Raw genomic sequence first — 16,413 nt, forward strand, 5'->3', positions numbered from 1 at the left:
TATATATATATATATAATTTATTTATTTATTAATTATATTATAGAGAGAGAGAGAGATTGATCATATCTCTCTATGTATGTGTCAGATATATAGATATACACAAGTCAGATTTGGGAATTTAACAGCACTGCAGCATAAACTGTTAAATCAGAACATTTAAATTATGGCATGCAGTTAAATCTGGCTAGTTACGTCGTTTCATGCATGTTTTTGCATTTTTCTGCCGCACAGATGAATTCTTTATTTTTTCTTTTTTTGTTATAAGGTCTCTCTCTCTCACACACACACTTTTGAACAAGACAACTCCGCTGACAGTTTCAATCTGTCCTTTAAAGCAAATTCTTCAGCACTTTAGTTCGTAATGAGTCCCCGCATGGCTGCTGTGTTCCCTCTTCAAAATCCCCTGCATAGGATTTCAATCAATGGAAATAAGAAAAAAATCGTTTAAATAGCTTTGGAAAATGTACTTAAATGACTGTTCATGCGAGTGCAATCAGACAATAAAATTTACAACATATCTGGTTATTTCTTTATTTTTTTGCAAAACAAACAAACAAAAAAAAAAAAAGTGGAAAAAAAAATCCAAAAATAATTACAACGCTACAGACTCTTCTTCTGGCATACTATAGGAGAGGAATACATTTACACAAGGGTGTGTATATATTTTGATATTTATATATATCTGTACTCTGTAACTAGAGAGAATGGAATTAAGAACTGAAAAGTATTCCTCTTGAAAAATAAATTCAGAGGTTAAGCACAGGAGTGAAACCAAATGCGACACCCTTACGCTGCTACAAACAACAGAAGCGTTGGAGTAAAGAAGACAGAAGTTAGAAAGAGTGGAAAAGGAGGGGATGGATTGAGATCAGGAGAGGCATGCAAGTTACAGACCTGCCCTGGAATAGAGGAAAAAAGAAAAAAAAAAAAAAACACAGAAAAAAAAGGCTGTTGAGGAATAGCACCTGTTTCAAACTCTTACTGGAAGAGCCTGTGAGGATTCTCAAGCCTGTAATGCCAACTGTGATTGCCAACTGCTTCACTTGTTTGTACTCAGACCAAAGGGAAATATGAGGAAGTACAAATTAGGGGTAGCCATCGCGGAGTCCTGTTTACATAAAGCTCCTTCTAGATGCTTTGAGCTCCTCCAGCATGGTGTTCTGTACATGAATCGCAGTCAAACAGAGCAATCATGCTGACCTTCCTACACATACACACGCCACAATATTCTCTCTCTCACACACACACTTACAACAACTCTGCCACCACCCGACCAACCCAAACAGTCTGTCTCTCAAAGAAGGATGGGCTCTAGGATATTCTCTGGATAAGTTTATCGTCTGATAGGCAGTAGAGGGCATTGACGGACAGTTCGAAGATGAATTTCTCACAGGCCTCCCGGGAGATTCCTTTACAGCTGCGCAGGTCCAGCACAGAAAGACAGGACAAACGCTGCAGGTACACCAGACAGTGGTCCGTCAGACGACTGCAACCTGAGACAGAGAGACAGAGAGAGAGACTGTAATTGAAACCTATAGATAGGGAATGTGCAATGGTATGGTCAGTGAATTAGGCATTCCCATATGATGTATATCCATATACACTACTGACAACAGCCAAGGTAAATTTGCTGGTTTTTTGGGGGAAACTACTTGAATTGGCATGAAATCGTCTTTCGCGGTGATGTTTGTTGGTTAACGAGACCTTTTAGCGGTACTCATGTTCGACGCACGTGAATCGACGAGGGCTTTGGTTGAATGTGCGTCGTGACGTCACATAACGCGTCTCGGCCGGAAACACAGATGGAACGGGTACAGAAACTCCACGCTCAGGATTAACCCGTGGACGCTACCTACTGCAGCCAATAGATGAAAATGCTGCTAAATATTGCTCGCGAGATGACAGTAATTAATACATGCCCTATTACGATGCTGGTCAGATTTCACAACTTGCCATAAACGTACAAGTGCATCTCAAAAAATTTTTAATATCGAGGAAAAGTTTGGTTCTTTTTCTCTCCGTAATTTAATTCAAAAGTGGAATTTTCATATATTCTAGCTTCATTACACATGAAGTGATATATTTCAAGCCTTTCTTTTTTTTATCTTGATGATTACGGCTTACAGCTCATGGAAATCAAAACTCCAGTATCTCAAAATATTAGAATAAAGAATTTATAATACAGAAATGTCGACCTGAGAAGAGCTCTAATCAGCGAATTAACTCAAAACACCTGCGAAGGTTTCCTGAGGCTTTAATCTCTCAGTCCGGTTCAGTACACACGACCACAGTCACGGGGAAGATGGAAGTAAATGCTGCATTTCATTTGGAAATCAAGGTCCCAGAGTCTGGAGGAAGAGTGGAGAGGAACAGAATCTAAGTTGCTTGAAGTCCAGTGTGAAGATTCCACAGTCAGTGATGATTTGGGTTGCCATGTCATCTGCTGGTGTTGGTCCAGTGTGTTTTCTCAAGTCGAGAGTCGATACAGCGTCTACCAGGAGATTTTAGAGCACTTCATGCTTCCATCTGCTGACGAGCTTTATGGAGACGCCGATTTCCTTTTCCAGCAGGACTTGGACACCTGCTCACAGTGCCAAAACTACTAGTAACTGGTTTACTGACCATGGTATTACCGTGCTTGATTGGCCAGCCGACTCGCCGGACCTGAACCCCATAGAGAATCTATGAGACACCCCAGACCCAACAATACAGACGAGCTGAAGGCCGCTATCAAAGCAAACTGGACTTCCATAACAAACACCTCAGCAGTGCCACAGGCTGATCGTCTCCATGCCACGCAGCATTCATGCAGTAATTCATGCAAAAGGAATAAAGCCTCGCCCGAGTATCGAGTGCATAAATAAACATACTTTTCATCAGGTCCACATTTCTTTATTATAAATTATTTATTGTAATATTTTAAGATACTGGATTTTTTATTTATTTCCATGAGCTGTAAGCCATAATCAAGATATTTATTAAAAAAAAAAAAAAAAAAAAAAAAAAAAAAAGCAAGCTTGAAATATTTCACTTAAAAACAAACTTTTGCAGGATATTCTAATTTTCTGAGATGCACCTGTATAGCAGTCATGTTTTCCTGAGTAGATAAATAGGAATGTCACCTTCAAAATATCCAGCTGAGTACTGTGGAACTCGGCGTTAGATGCTTTTTAAAGAATACTTAACCAATAATTACATAACTGTAGTCACAACCAATTGGTCAAGAGAGGTACAGGGTTAATCTTTAATTGTTTACTAGAAGTACGAACTAAAGTTGGCAACGCAGAACTTTGAGCTAAGCTGCATCGATTTGCTAAATAATCTTAAACAGTTTGCACCATGCTGAACTCCCTTAGTCTTAGTTTAAATAAATAAGCAAACAGTGATCGACTAGCTTTCGAGATGTGCATGAAATCGTCCTCAGAGTACGTTTATTTCGTTCCATACTCCCTATGCTTTTCAAAAGTGTAAGGTCTTGAGCGTGTGTTCAGGTACCTGCTAGGTTGAGGTGTGCGAGTGTGTTGCGTGTGGATGAGCCCACGGCGGTGAGGAGGTTGAGAGCGTTGTCAGTCAGAGGGCAGTGTGAGAGCTCGAGCCTCGTCAACTGGGGCATGTGCCTGATGATCAGCCTCAGAGTGGCCTCCGTCACCTCCAGACCACACAGCCTCAAGCACTGCACGTTTCTCAGCTGGGAACGGTTATTACTTCCTGCATGCGCGCACACACACACACACACACACACACACATACAACTAATGTCTGGACGACTCGTGTCTAAAACGTCACTGCGATTATGCACCATTTCTAAGGTTTATCCTGAAGAGTAGTATGTTTTTTTTTCTTTCAGAAAGGACTGTGTGTGTGGGTTACCTGGTGGGCTGAGCAGCTCTCTGATCTGTGCATCTTTGACGCCGTCTGCCCAGCGTAGGTCTAAGGACCGCAGTAAAGGACAACTGGGAGAGCTCAGAGCGGACACGGATGCCCAGTTACACCCTGAAAGCACCAGATCTTTCAACCCTGAAGACGAGGAGACAAGGGTAAGTGAAGGGGAGGGCAATATATCCCGACCTGTGAAACCAAATGTGTCAGAGGCAGCTTTGAGTGCAATGTGTGTACCTGGTAATCGGTTGACGAGCCATGTGAGCTGTTTCTTGGATATTGTGGCCCAGGACAGGTCCAGTGTAACCGGCTGGCGCTTGATGATGCCGGAGAGGGCCTGCGGGCTGATGGACTGGCAGCGGCTCAAACTGATGTGTGTCCACAAGCGCTTATCGCACCCCCTATTACAACAAAAAGTGTGGTTGTAATACAAACACACACACAGAACAGTCAAAAATAAAATCAGATATCAAAATATAAATTTAAAGAGCATTTCTTTAAATTCAAACCATATTTATACACTTATATTACGTGCACACACACACACACTCACCATTTGTACCAGCTCTTGCACACAGCCATGCAGACGCACAGCTCGGATCGAGACAGGTAGCGGAAGACGGACACCCACACCAGCCTGCCCCAGCCTGGTTCACTCGCTCCGTTCTGCTCAGGTGATGTGCAGGACACCAAGCTGTGAGAGGAGGCAGGAGGCTTCCCTCTCTCCGGTCGCACGTTTTTCCCATTCCTCTCTCGCGCCGTGTTGTGATGCGACTCTCCAGAGCTACACCGTAAGCTCGGACTCACGTGAGCGTGTTTGGAAGTGCTCCTGGTAAAGATGGGGGATCGAAGTTGCGGCCCGGCTGCGTGCAAGTGTGAGCGAGAGCGAGCTTTGTCCGCACGGCGCGAATCGCGCCGGAGTGGCGGGCGGAGCAGGGACTTGCCCTGGAAGTCGCTGTCGCTTTGGGTGTGGCTTACAGAGGATACGTTCGCTTCTAGCTTGGGGACGATAGTGCCGGGGTCCCGTCTGCCTCGTGACGGCTGCAAAGTCACAGTCACGCATGACCTCTGATCTCTGGTCTCGTCGCTGAGTGCTGCGGAAGAGTCCGAGCGAGTCTGCTCTACGGACTCCTCCCCCTCAGTTTCCCGATCCCCATTCTGTCGAGAGTTTCCGTTCTCGTCTTCAGTCGGCCTTCCTCCGTATCTCCGCGGCCGGTTTTCTTTACCTCCCAGCCCGTTCTCGATCCTTTCAGTCTTCTCGCCCTCTTCCTCTTTGTTATTGCTGTCTCCATCCTCTTCTCTCGCCGTCCTTCCCCGCAGAGCTCCGCCTCTTGCTTCGCTTCTAAGCCGCACTTCTCTTCCCTGATAGGAAGGCATGCCCCTCCTGCGCGTCACGCCCCTGCCAAGCCCTGCCCTGATCGCGCTTCCTCTCTCCAAACTCCGCCGACGCAAGAGCTTTGGAGAAACAGAGACAGGCGGCCGTGTCTGAGAGGCAGAACGGCGGGAAAGAGAACGAGACACATACGAGGAAAGCAAAGGAGCAGAAAGCGAAAGTGACAGAGGTGGTGAGCACAAAGAGGATGCTTTTCCACAAGGACATGTTTGCTATGTGTGCGTCACAAAACCACGCGCTTCGGACACCAAAAGGGTAGCAAAAATAAAAGATCGATAAATATCACCCATCGTTATTATTTCCTTAAAGCTAAGCTTAGAGCAAGCCTCAGCCTAACACGTGAGGAAGAATTCCTTATACATTATGAGAGTTATACGTACAGCTCTGGGTGAAAACCTCCTCCATTATGTTCGACCCGAATCTAACGAATAAGTCAGAGAAAATTCCTTCAAACGTTTAAAACGGGCGTAATTTTCACGCATCACCATGAGCACAAGCGGGTAGGGTTACAAAAGTACCGGTACCTCGGTACCAAAAAGAAAAAAGGTTGACGGTACCAGATTTCGACTTAACCGCAGTATTTATTCGAGCAGTTCAAGCAGGTGAGTTTCAAATTATGGTAGCAGTTGCATTACGAATGTTGTAGCATAGTTTAAGTCGAGTGTATTATTGCAAAAAAACAAACAAACAAAAAAAAAAAACCCCAATCCTCGTTTTTGCTTACTTAATGTTTAACATACATGCGTTTAGCGCTAATACGATCAGGAGTCCTTATTAACCATTTAATGCTTTAATTTTTATTGAGGTAAGACAAATCTGTGGTTTATTAATTTTACACACCAGAGGCTTTTTGATGACCTATATATCTGAAATTTGTGTGTGGTTTATTGCATTTAAAAAAAAAAACAACATTTATATTGATATTTAACTTTTACTAATAAAATAGTGTGTTGTTCAATTAGCATGTTTTTGGGTACCATGGAATTTTACTGGTATTGGTACAGACTACTCAAATTTTTATACAGTGACAACCCCACGAGCCCGTGCGGGTCTATTGACAAATTGTTCTTGCTGAAATCTATGGCAATCTATCTGCTTCTACAGATACCAAAACGTCCTTGTCCCTCTAGAACCAGTCTGATCAGAGGGGGGGGAAAAATACACCAAACAAACCAAGATTCAGGAGGCGGAAGCCATGTACACACTTTGTAAAAGCATCACCAGCGATGACTTACCGACTGGAAGAGTTTGCTCCTCTCTAATTTGATCTGCAGCAGAAAAGGACGACAAAAACAAAGTCAGTTTTCAAGAGTAAAGAATAATACACACACACACACACACACACACACACACACACGTCTGTGCCCCTACCCTCTTCCTGTGTTGTCGCTCCAGTGCCCCGGCTCTCTTGCGGCTCTGTTGGTGCTGCAGTAGGATTCTCTGTGAGGGTGGAGGTTGGCGTCGGGAGCGATTCAGAGGCAGGGACGAGGGTGACGGGGGAGGTTGAACCCTGCGCCCCAAACGCAGCCCCTCCACCCCGATGCCCTCCCTGTACGCCCGCTTAGCAGGAGGAGCGGAGGTTGGAGAGCTAGCTGTAACAGTGCTTTTACCCTCCTCCTCTGAATTACTGCTGGAAGACTAACACAACATAGAAAAAAGTCAGGAACCCTATATGATTTAAAAAAAAATAAAATAAAATAAAAATAAAAAAAAAACTTTTTTACATTTGTTTTTAATCAAAAGGAACATTTCTTTTCCCTTTTTGATCCTGTACAGAATCGATGTAGAAATGTTTTTATCTTCATAAGTCCTAGTTGCATCATTCACACCAAAACTGTACATAACACACATATATACACACACAAACTGTTTCCACTGCGCTGACTCGGAACTTCACTGAACTCACTGTCATTATCACGAGGTGTGTCGTTCAGTATATAGCGAAAAGGAAACTTGTTCACTGTTCTCGAATAGTGATGTTGTAGTGTACGACGAAAACCACATCCTACCTCAGTGTTCTTATCCTGGACACATTTGGGACATTCCCAGCAACTGGGAAGGTCCTTATTGATCACACCCTCCCCTGGGACCTTGAGGACACACACACACACAAAAAACCACCCAACAACATCAGCACCATATTTATCACAGTGAATCAGCTGAAAAAAGAAGAAAGAAAAAAAAAGTGTATACAATCCGCATGCTTGGTGTTTACCGTTATACATTCCGGGTGTGTGATCTGACCACATTCGGAGCACTCCATGAGTGTTTGGGTGGTCTGGGTGCCTTCGGCATCTTCCTGGCTCCCCTCTTTACATATGGTGCAGATTGCGGTCAGAGGCAGTGCCGGCTAGAGGAAAGGTCTCGGTTAGAGCCGTGAAGTAATTCGTGGAGGAGAACGTAACACCTAGACGGTAGAATAAAGTACTCACAGACAGGCACTGTCTGAGAATGCAGGACTTCTTCAGTCGACCCGGGCCGCCGAACTTCTTCATGTCCCTGCAGTAGGTGCAATCTCCGCAGTGGGAGCGCCTGCAGCCCTCGCAGCGTTTACAGCGTACACGCCGCCGCCTCAGAGCCGAGATTGAAGATGTGGGCTTGGTTGGCCGCGGCACCGGGGGCATCGAGGGGCTCGGACCTGAAGCGCGTGGCCGATACATTACGGACGGGTGTGGGGGGAGCGGCCTGTACCACGAGGGCTACAAACATGGGAAAGAGAAAGTGTGTGTCAGCACACTGGGTACGAGGACAGGGTCTTAATAATACAGAGCTGATCAATTCTAAATAAACAAATACAAGTATATAAAAAAATTTATCATCAAATGGCAAAAATCACCAAATGGGATGAAACCTCACAGAGAATTTAATTATATTTATAATACTTTTTTTTTTTTTTTAAATCACAGTTTGAACCTTTACTCATTATCATTATCATCAGTGATGTCTTTAAATCTGGATTTTATATAAAATAAGTAACCAAGTGCTAGAGCTCTCACAGAAGCACTGCTAGTACAAGCTTTAATATGTTGGGCTTTAACAATAATGCCGTTGTGTGGCGTAACGACAATACAATCCCTTTTTTTTTTTTATTGTAGTCGTGTGACCATTTCAATTCCGAGTATGATGTAGTGAGGAGCAAAGGTTGCTCTTACCCTTTTGGGCCATGTGACAATGGGTTTTCCAGTGTAAGACAATTTTGGATCATCGTTGGCATGCTCTTCTAGCAGGGCCTGTGGGTACCGAAATGAATCACGGTTAAATTTAACGCTACATTCAGCACTTGATGACAATCTGATCTGTTTAGATCAATATTCTGCTTCTGTCTCCTGCAGATGTTATTCAAAGGAATATATAACCGGCGTACAAAAAAATTCTATTCTGTAGATGATAATCTCAAGTGGTTGGTTATTGAGGAGCGATGATGAAGTTTACGCACACGGATGTCACTGAGAAGTGCTGGAGCGTTTCTGATCCCTGCAGGTACACACTTCTTGTGGGCGGGCAACTCCTCCAGTTTGTGCAGCAGCTGCCACAGTCCTTCCAGCTCCAGTGGCGTCAGGTGGACCTTCACTCCAGGACGGGCCGGAGGAGAGGGAGCTTCTTCTTCCTCCTCCTCCTCGTCACCTTCTTCTTTCACCTCCTCTTTTTCCTCGGTATCTTCGTTGTTTGGTTTAGCAAAGTCATCTTTTGTCAGCCCTGTGTGTATAAGAATAAACTTATAAATAATACGCGTTGTCCTCGTTAACACAAAAATGTTAGCGTAGGTGTGTGTGTGTGTCTGCAATAACCGATGCCCAGCGAGTGTCTCTGGAACTCCGGGGTTAGATGAGAGGTGTTGGTCAGACAGTAGAGGTAACGCTCCAACACGTACCAACACATCTCGTAATAGAATGGGTAACGGAACTTAGCTGGGACCTGGAGAGGGAGGAGGGAAAAAAAAAACAAAAAAAAAAAAAAACCATACATCATTCAATCTACATAAATATTTAAATATACAATATACTAATACATATATACACAGATATATAAAATATGTTAATCTATTAATTGTCTCTGCCCGTCACAGCAATTTTACCTGATTCGTATACAGTAATGATTTGTTTATTATTTTATGCTAGTAGGTTTATGTTCGCGGTATTAGCACCACCGTTTTTGTTGCACAGCCAAAATACTGCCTCCTTCATGCTATTGAATTCTTAGTTTTTTGTGAATGGAAGGCATAATATAACCATAGTTATGATGTTGGGCCTTAATTAATGTTTATTTCTATCGCTGCTCATCAGAATAATGAATGAGGAGTGTCAAAAAATTAAGAGAGATCTGATAAACTGATAAATATGTACCCAAAGAATGTACCCATTGTTTTGTTGTGATGTAATGAGATAGGAAAACTTTAATAGCCCCGCCCCCTTTTGGCTGAAGTTGAACCTTCCCCGTATTAATAGTGTCTCAGACGTGGCGTGTGTCACATTCTTTTCCCTTCCTGTCCGTGACGGTGTCTTGTTAAGGTCAGGAAAATACACTGTGCAAGATTTATGCATGTCTCGAGTGCATCTGACGTAAAAACGTTCTATACGATCTAATGACTCAATTTGCAATATCGCAAAACTGGATCTGTATGTCTGAACCAACCCGTGTGCGGTCCTCGATGTTGTAGATGTTCAGCTGCATAGGAATGTTAAAACTGTGCAGGAAATTCCCTCCGAACACCAGAGTATCCTCAGGTGTGTAGACTGCATGGATCCAACCTACACACACAAACAACTGTAGTATAACTCGTACACAAACTTTGTATTCCGTCACTCCAGTTTATAACTATGCGTACACACACCTGAGGGGATCATAAAGGTGTAACCCTGATTTAGCTCAACGCGCTGGCAGGCGGTGGCTTTGTCCCCGAGGAAGATGTCACCCTGTTTTCCTGACAATACCCAGTTCTCATAGAGCTCCAGGTTGTGTGGCGTGGGCGGGATCAGCCAGAACACCTAGGGATTAACCCAGGAGCACAAGATCTCAAAACCTCATTTGAAAAGGTCCATTATAAACAATATAACAACATCAAAAAACATAAGAAGCACACTACCAGTCAAACGTTTGGAGACACCTGAATGAAATGTTTCTCATGATCTTAAAAAGGTGTACAATTAAATGTTTGAAATCGGTGAAACACACTCAGTCCTTATTTTATTTCCCTCCCTCACACTACAATTTAGAATAATACTAAAGTCATCAAAACTCTGGAGTAACACAAATGGAACTATGGGAATTATGTTGTGATAAAAAATCCAAAATAAATCTAAATAATTTAATATTTGTAGCATCTTAGAGTAGACGCCCTTTTTGCCTAGAATTTCCAGAAATGAAATGTATTCTTGGCGTTTTCTCACCCAATTTCTTGAGGAATTTCCCTGAGATGCTTTTTAAACAGTATTAAAGGAGTTCACGCCGATGCTGGACTCTTATCGGCTGCTTTTCGGAATATTTCCCTCAGAGTTGTCCAGTTAAAACAATATTTTTTGTAAATAAAATGTTATTTTTTTAATGAAAGAAATGGATATGTCGGCACAATCATATTTCTCTCCACAACACAGATTTCAAACCTTCGGATCAAAGGGTCTTTAAGATCATGAGAAACATTTCAGTCGAGTGTCCACAAACTTCTGACCGGTAGTGTACATGTATATGAACATTTTACTGTAAAACGCAACTTCAGACATTAAGAATCCAGAGAGAGCCGGGAAAACAGTTGCAAGCACGTCATCATAAGCACACAGTGCAATGCATTACTGCACCAATGCTTTCTCAGAAGCAGAATAGAATGCCTGTGTATGTGTGTGTGGTTCTCACCTTGCGTCCCCTCAGGATGTGATACCAGACTGATGTGCCACCAAAGTCGATATGGAAGTCTGTAAAGCAGCCCTTCACACTCATCAGACAGTACCTAGGCAGATTAAAATGGTTAACCTTCACAGCCAAGTAACAAGCAGAAAGAGCAAATAATAAGGGGGACAAATCTGTAGTTTTTAATTTTATTTAATTCAGTGCCTCATGGTGGTGTGATGCACCTCGACGCTTTGACTACAGCACAGGCTACTTCTCCTGCATGAATCGAGGCGCAATATGGCTGACGCGAACAGTTTTTTTTGGACACTTTTCAGAAACAGGAGCACGCAGGCATGTGGAAACGCTAATAAAACCGAGCAATATAAAGCTCCCAAGCTAATACAATCAACTTTTGTGTGGAGGGAACACCACATGTTCATAGCTGACCAATGAACTTTGGTCACTGAATTGCCGGATTTTTTTTGTCAAGGACACAAACACCATGTGCTACATCATACATAATCGTATACTTGTTGGGGGTCCCTGCGTGCTATTAATGCGCTTAACTAGCTCGCCATTTTTACATTATTACATTAAGTGGTTAAGCTACCACGTTTGAAACTAGTCTGATTTCTGGTCATGGGACTCGGAAACACCCTGGAGCTTTAACCTGCCTGGTGCGCTGGCTAATAAATGTATATCACATGTAAACACCACGTATCTGTAACTCACTTCTGTACTTTGGGGTACTGCATGTCAGTGATGGCGTTGGTGGAATCTCTCTGTCTCTCCTTCAGGTGCCGCGGCCACATGATATCCACCCAGTCGATCATATCAACCTTAAACCCACAAAGCAAACCGTCAGGGATTTATCACAGTCTCTTTCGTGCTTGTGTGTGTGCGCGTGTGCGTGCATGCGTGAAAGAAATGTCCTACTGAGGCAGGTCTCTTGACGAGATGCTCCAGTTTCGTATGACTGAACTCCAGACTGATGACGTTGTACAGCTTTTCCCTTTCCGAGGCTGGAGTTTCGTAGTACCGCCTCCACTGACTCATTGACATCTCCATGCCCTTTTGAGTGCTCACGTCCATCACGTCGATCATCCTGCGACTGCCTATCAGAGGGACGCGGAGAGCAGGGTGTAGAGGAAGCGAGTTCAAAGCAAAAGAGCCGAGACGAGACAGAACGAGTGGATTTTGAATAATGTGTATACGTTATAAAGTAAAGAAATCAAAAACAGAGGGGAAAACGCTTACCTACAAACAGTTTCACGTCACTCACGCTGAAGTCTGGATCGGGCATCCTGTGAACACAAGAAGACTCGGTTTCGACAAAACTATACGTTTGTGTAAAAGCGACAGCAAAACAGTATGCAGAAAGTATAACAGACAGAGAGAGAGAGAGAGAGAGAGACCGATGGAAAAAGAGACAGAGAGTCATAAATAGAGAGAGAGAGATAGAGACAGGATGAATGAATGGATGGATGGATAGATAGATTAAAAAAATAACAAAAAAACATACTGAATGCCAAGACCATCTGCTGTAGTAAAGATGATGGGGTCCCGAAGCCCCTCCCGCTGGATGTACTCAAAAGTGAAGTCTGCAGAAAAGAGGCCCCGCCCCCCAACACACACACACAGTTAAATATGCACTGACTAGATCAGAGTCTGTGATGTTCGGTGTAATATCAATATGTTTACCACTGACCATTCCCATCCATGATTTTGACCAAGTCTGAATTGAAGTAGCTGCTTTCAAGCTTTTCCTCCAGGTCAAAGGTCGTCTTCCCCTCAATCTCATCATCCGAGATGCCATCATCCTGGTAGCGCCGGCGTGTTCCTGTTCGCTAAACACACAGTGGAGAGGCTGGGTGAACAGTAAAGCTCAAACTAACATGCCAATCTGAGCTAAACAGAACTGCCATAACTGCAGCCACACCTTAGCTTCAACACACACATGAAAGACAGACAGACAGACAGGAGAGTAACTATGAACTAAATATAAAGTTGCAATCAAAAAGATTCAACCCCCAGTGCAAATCAGCTTTATTGTCGAAATTTACAGACTTTTAGCTGTTTGCAATGAACAAATCAAACAAAAGCAATTGAAATACTTCAACATAACAAATGCTTCAAATGGTTTTCCCAAATTCAACTGAAAATGCAACTTATAATGATTTCTCCTGTCCCATAGTTATTCAACCCCCTGAATAGAAACCCTCATAACAGCACAAATATGCTAAACAGGTGTTGTCTCAAGCACACCTGATGAACTAATCAAGGGCTTCATTAGTTGCAGCAGGTGTGTTTGAGCTGGAACACATGAAATACCTGAACGGGGCAGAAAAATAAAGCCATCAACGGCATTCGTCGTATTGAACTATGTCAGTTGCTTTTGTTTGATTTGTTTGTTGCAAACAGCTAAAAGTCTATACATTTTGACAATAAACCTGATTTTCACTGGGGGTTGAATAGCTCACTAACTGACTCAAGCCAATGCTTTCAATTTTATAATCTTACGCGACACATAAGGGGCCCGACTGCAGCGAGCTTGTGTCCTGTGTCCAGGTACAGGGTTTGTGTTGCACCTACTATCCGTTCTAAATCTGTTTAAGTGATGGAAGCATACGCGTACCTGTTTACGGCTAAAACGATTCATATTTGCACTTAAACCCGAACTGGGTGTGGCCTAAAACCAAAAGGGTTTTTCTTTCCCCCTTTTGAAAGAGAGACATCTCTTGCTCGCAGAGTTACTGTTTGTACCTGGCAACATCATCTAAAATATTTGCTTTTATTTCCCAAAGTATAAACTAGCAGCTTAATTTAATAACCCTGAACAAGAAGTTACTAAGGATGAATGAATGAACCAATGCTGTAAATATATCATTAAATGTTAACGAATTTCGTCTTTCGCTGTGTCCCTCAAGCTTCACGATCTTTATTTACATCTGTTTTGTTTAGAAACAACCCTACTAAGCACTTAGTACGCTGGAACATTAAGAGGAAAAAAAAAACCCATTCAATTTAGATTTAAAAAAAGATCCGTTTTGATCTGAGAAACATAAGGACACTACATGCCCAAAAGTTTGTGGACACCTGACCATCACATCCCCAAACTGTTGTCACAAAGACTGTAGCACACAATCGTATAGGGTGTCTTTGTATGCTGTAAAATTACAATTTCCCTTCACTGGAACTAAGAGGCCCAAACCTGCTCCGGCATGACGATGCCGCTGTGCACAAAGCGAGCTCCGTGAAGACATGGTTTGCCAAGTTTGGAGTAGAAGAACTCGAGTGTCCTGACCTCAATACCACTGAACTGGAACACCCAACTGCACCCCAGACCTCCTCACTAATGCTCATGTGGCTGAATCCCCACCACATGCTCCAAAATCTAGTGGAAAGCCTTCCCAGAACAATGGAGCTGATTCCAACATTATAAAGCAAGACTAAATCTGGAATGGGACGTTCAACAAGGGCATACATGTGCGATGATGTCATGAGGTGTCCACAAACTCTCGGCCATACAGTGTATGTCGTTAATGTATTGAGAATCTTTGTTTGTAGAGTAGAAATTGAACTCACCAGGCGCTTGCTGTAGCGGGTTTCCTCCATTGCCTGAAAAAAGCAACACACAGGGTTGAGTTTGTGGTGGTCCCGAGACCAGAGGCACGACACGCTGTGGTCAAAGCAGATGAGATATGAGGAAAAGTTCATTTAAATGAACTAGAGACAAATCAATCACTAACCTCTCTGCTGAAAAGAATACATATACAAATACACACACACATACATTTTATATATATATATATATATATATATATATATATATATATATATATATATATATATATATATAAAATCCATCACAGAAATTTTACTGGTTTTCACTATAAGTACCATTATAAACCAACAGCTAACCATTACCAGTCCTTCACGATATCCAATAGACAAAGACTCACAGGGACTATTACAATTTCCATTAAAACCAATACAATTCCCATTATAACCATTACTAATTCTAATGAGAGTATCTATTGTTATTATTTTTCCCCCCAGCAGGGCAATCACTGGCGTTTCATCTGTATTATTTAAAAACAGACATTTCAGCTTCATTTGACACTTCAAAAACGACTCTCACTCACATCATATAAAGAATATAAAAATATAATCTCGTTAATTCATCATTTGGGAATGAAACTGAACGGGTCAGACTTTAAAAAGGCACTAAAGTTACTTCTGAAAAGTAGAAACAAAGAGTCTAGTAGAGGAACAACATCAGCTGGGTGGCTCTGATTTGACTCAATGAGCACTTTACACAACGACAAATCAGACAGCTATTTAACTCGTATAACTATATTAACCTGTTTGTATTTCTTCACTTCTCATTGAACGTTAAAGTTTTTAAGCTGATAAAAGACAGCCCCGTTGATAGCTCCGTTACAGGCAGTTCGCTAGCATCCGGAGCTAACTGTGTTAGCCGAACTCTCCACCTACCGCTTTAACACCGCCCGAGTTTCTCGCACAGCATTTTAAAAAATAATATTTTAACTAATTCCGACTCCTTGTTATATTGAGAGAAGTGTAATAAAACGCGAGCCCGAAACACGAAACACACTGCTAGCGGCTAATCTAAAACTAGCCAGTTAGCATTTTCATTGACACCCTGCTAGCGTTAGCAAAACACACAATGTTAGCTGCCTAGGAACAAAACAAGCTAGCAAACCCCAAATCTTTAGACCTTTAACCATACCTAGCGTTCAGAATTATATATTTTTTTCTTTCTTAGTAGTAATAATGATGTCTTTTCAGTTTAATGCGAAGAAACATTGGGTGTTTCTCTAACTGCAGCTGAAATTCATCCTGTCGTATTCTCGCCCACTTAATATGCTTATTATTGTATACGATAAAGTTAAAGGAGTCCGCTTCCATCCGCCATTTTCAGATTGTCATTACACACACACACAGCGTGAGCGTCTATCTACGCCCCGCCCCATATCAAATATAGTCCAATCAAAAAGCGGGTATGTAGATTATAGGGTGCTGATTGGTCAACACCCATGCCACTGACGTGTATAGTTCTCGGATTGACCACGCCTCGTGTATTTTTACCAGAGAGGGCAGGTTTAATGTGTGAAGTTGAAGAGTGAAAAGTCTGAAGGGCAAAATTTTATACAAGAGTAATCAATGTAACGAAATTTTGGTTGGATTAAATACAGCAGATATGAAGACATTTGGGTTAGAATATATTTTATATATATGTATATGCAATTAGAGTCACTGTAATTAACAAACAATGATAAATCTATTTGGGAAG

The 16,413-nt window shown here is 42.4% G+C and overlaps 1 protein-coding gene across 3 annotated transcripts; it reads right to left on the minus strand.

Annotated features, from left to right (window-relative positions):
* Window positions 1-518: 518 nt before the first annotated feature.
* kdm2ab (lysine (K)-specific demethylase 2Ab) lies at window positions 519-16,053 on the minus strand. Of its 3 annotated transcripts, none has more exons than XM_017473815.3 (23): window positions 15,850-16,053; window positions 14,682-14,714; window positions 12,805-12,943; window positions 12,619-12,697; window positions 12,354-12,400; window positions 12,033-12,211; window positions 11,829-11,935; window positions 11,121-11,214; window positions 10,105-10,258; window positions 9,906-10,021; window positions 9,062-9,188; window positions 8,710-8,969; window positions 8,426-8,503; window positions 7,706-7,972; window positions 7,489-7,623; window positions 7,283-7,363; window positions 6,645-6,911; window positions 6,509-6,541; window positions 4,434-5,335; window positions 4,118-4,281; window positions 3,872-4,018; window positions 3,497-3,709; window positions 519-1,494 (listed from the first exon to the last, which is right to left on the minus strand). In XM_017473815.3, the coding sequence occupies exons 2-23, from the start codon at window positions 14,709-14,711 to the stop codon at window positions 1,313-1,315; spliced, it is 3,801 nt and encodes a 1,266-aa protein (XP_017329304.2). In that variant the 5' UTR covers window positions 14,712-14,714; window positions 15,850-16,053; the 3' UTR covers window positions 519-1,312. The 3 variants fall into 3 exon arrangements, with proteins under 3 accessions (XP_017329304.2, XP_017329305.1, XP_017329306.1); XM_017473816.3 differs by having other exon boundaries at window positions 4,434-5,365; XM_017473817.3 differs by having other exon boundaries at window positions 4,434-5,365; window positions 14,682-14,775.
* Between the last annotated feature and the right edge of the window lie 360 nt (window positions 16,054-16,413).

The sequence above is a fragment of the Ictalurus punctatus genome, chromosome 8 (genome assembly GCF_001660625.3).
Source record: "Ictalurus punctatus breed USDA103 chromosome 8, Coco_2.0, whole genome shotgun sequence".
NCBI lineage: Eukaryota > Metazoa > Chordata > Actinopteri > Siluriformes > Ictaluridae > Ictalurus > Ictalurus punctatus.

What these genes read in the sequence shown, in the direction of transcription:
- kdm2ab (XM_017473816.3), bottom strand. Translation starts at nt 14,711, where the DNA reads ATGGAGGAAACCCGCTACAGCAAGCGCCTG. An exon ending in ACATCCTGAGGGGACGCAAG is followed by an intron (nt 10,259 to 11,120) that starts GTGAGAACCACA and finishes GTTAATCCCTAG; the next exon opens with GTGTTCTGGCTGATCCCGCC. An exon ending in GAGACACTCGCTGGGCATCG is followed by an intron (nt 8,970 to 9,061) that starts GTTATTGCAGAC and finishes TTATACACACAG; the next exon opens with GGCTGACAAAAGATGACTTT.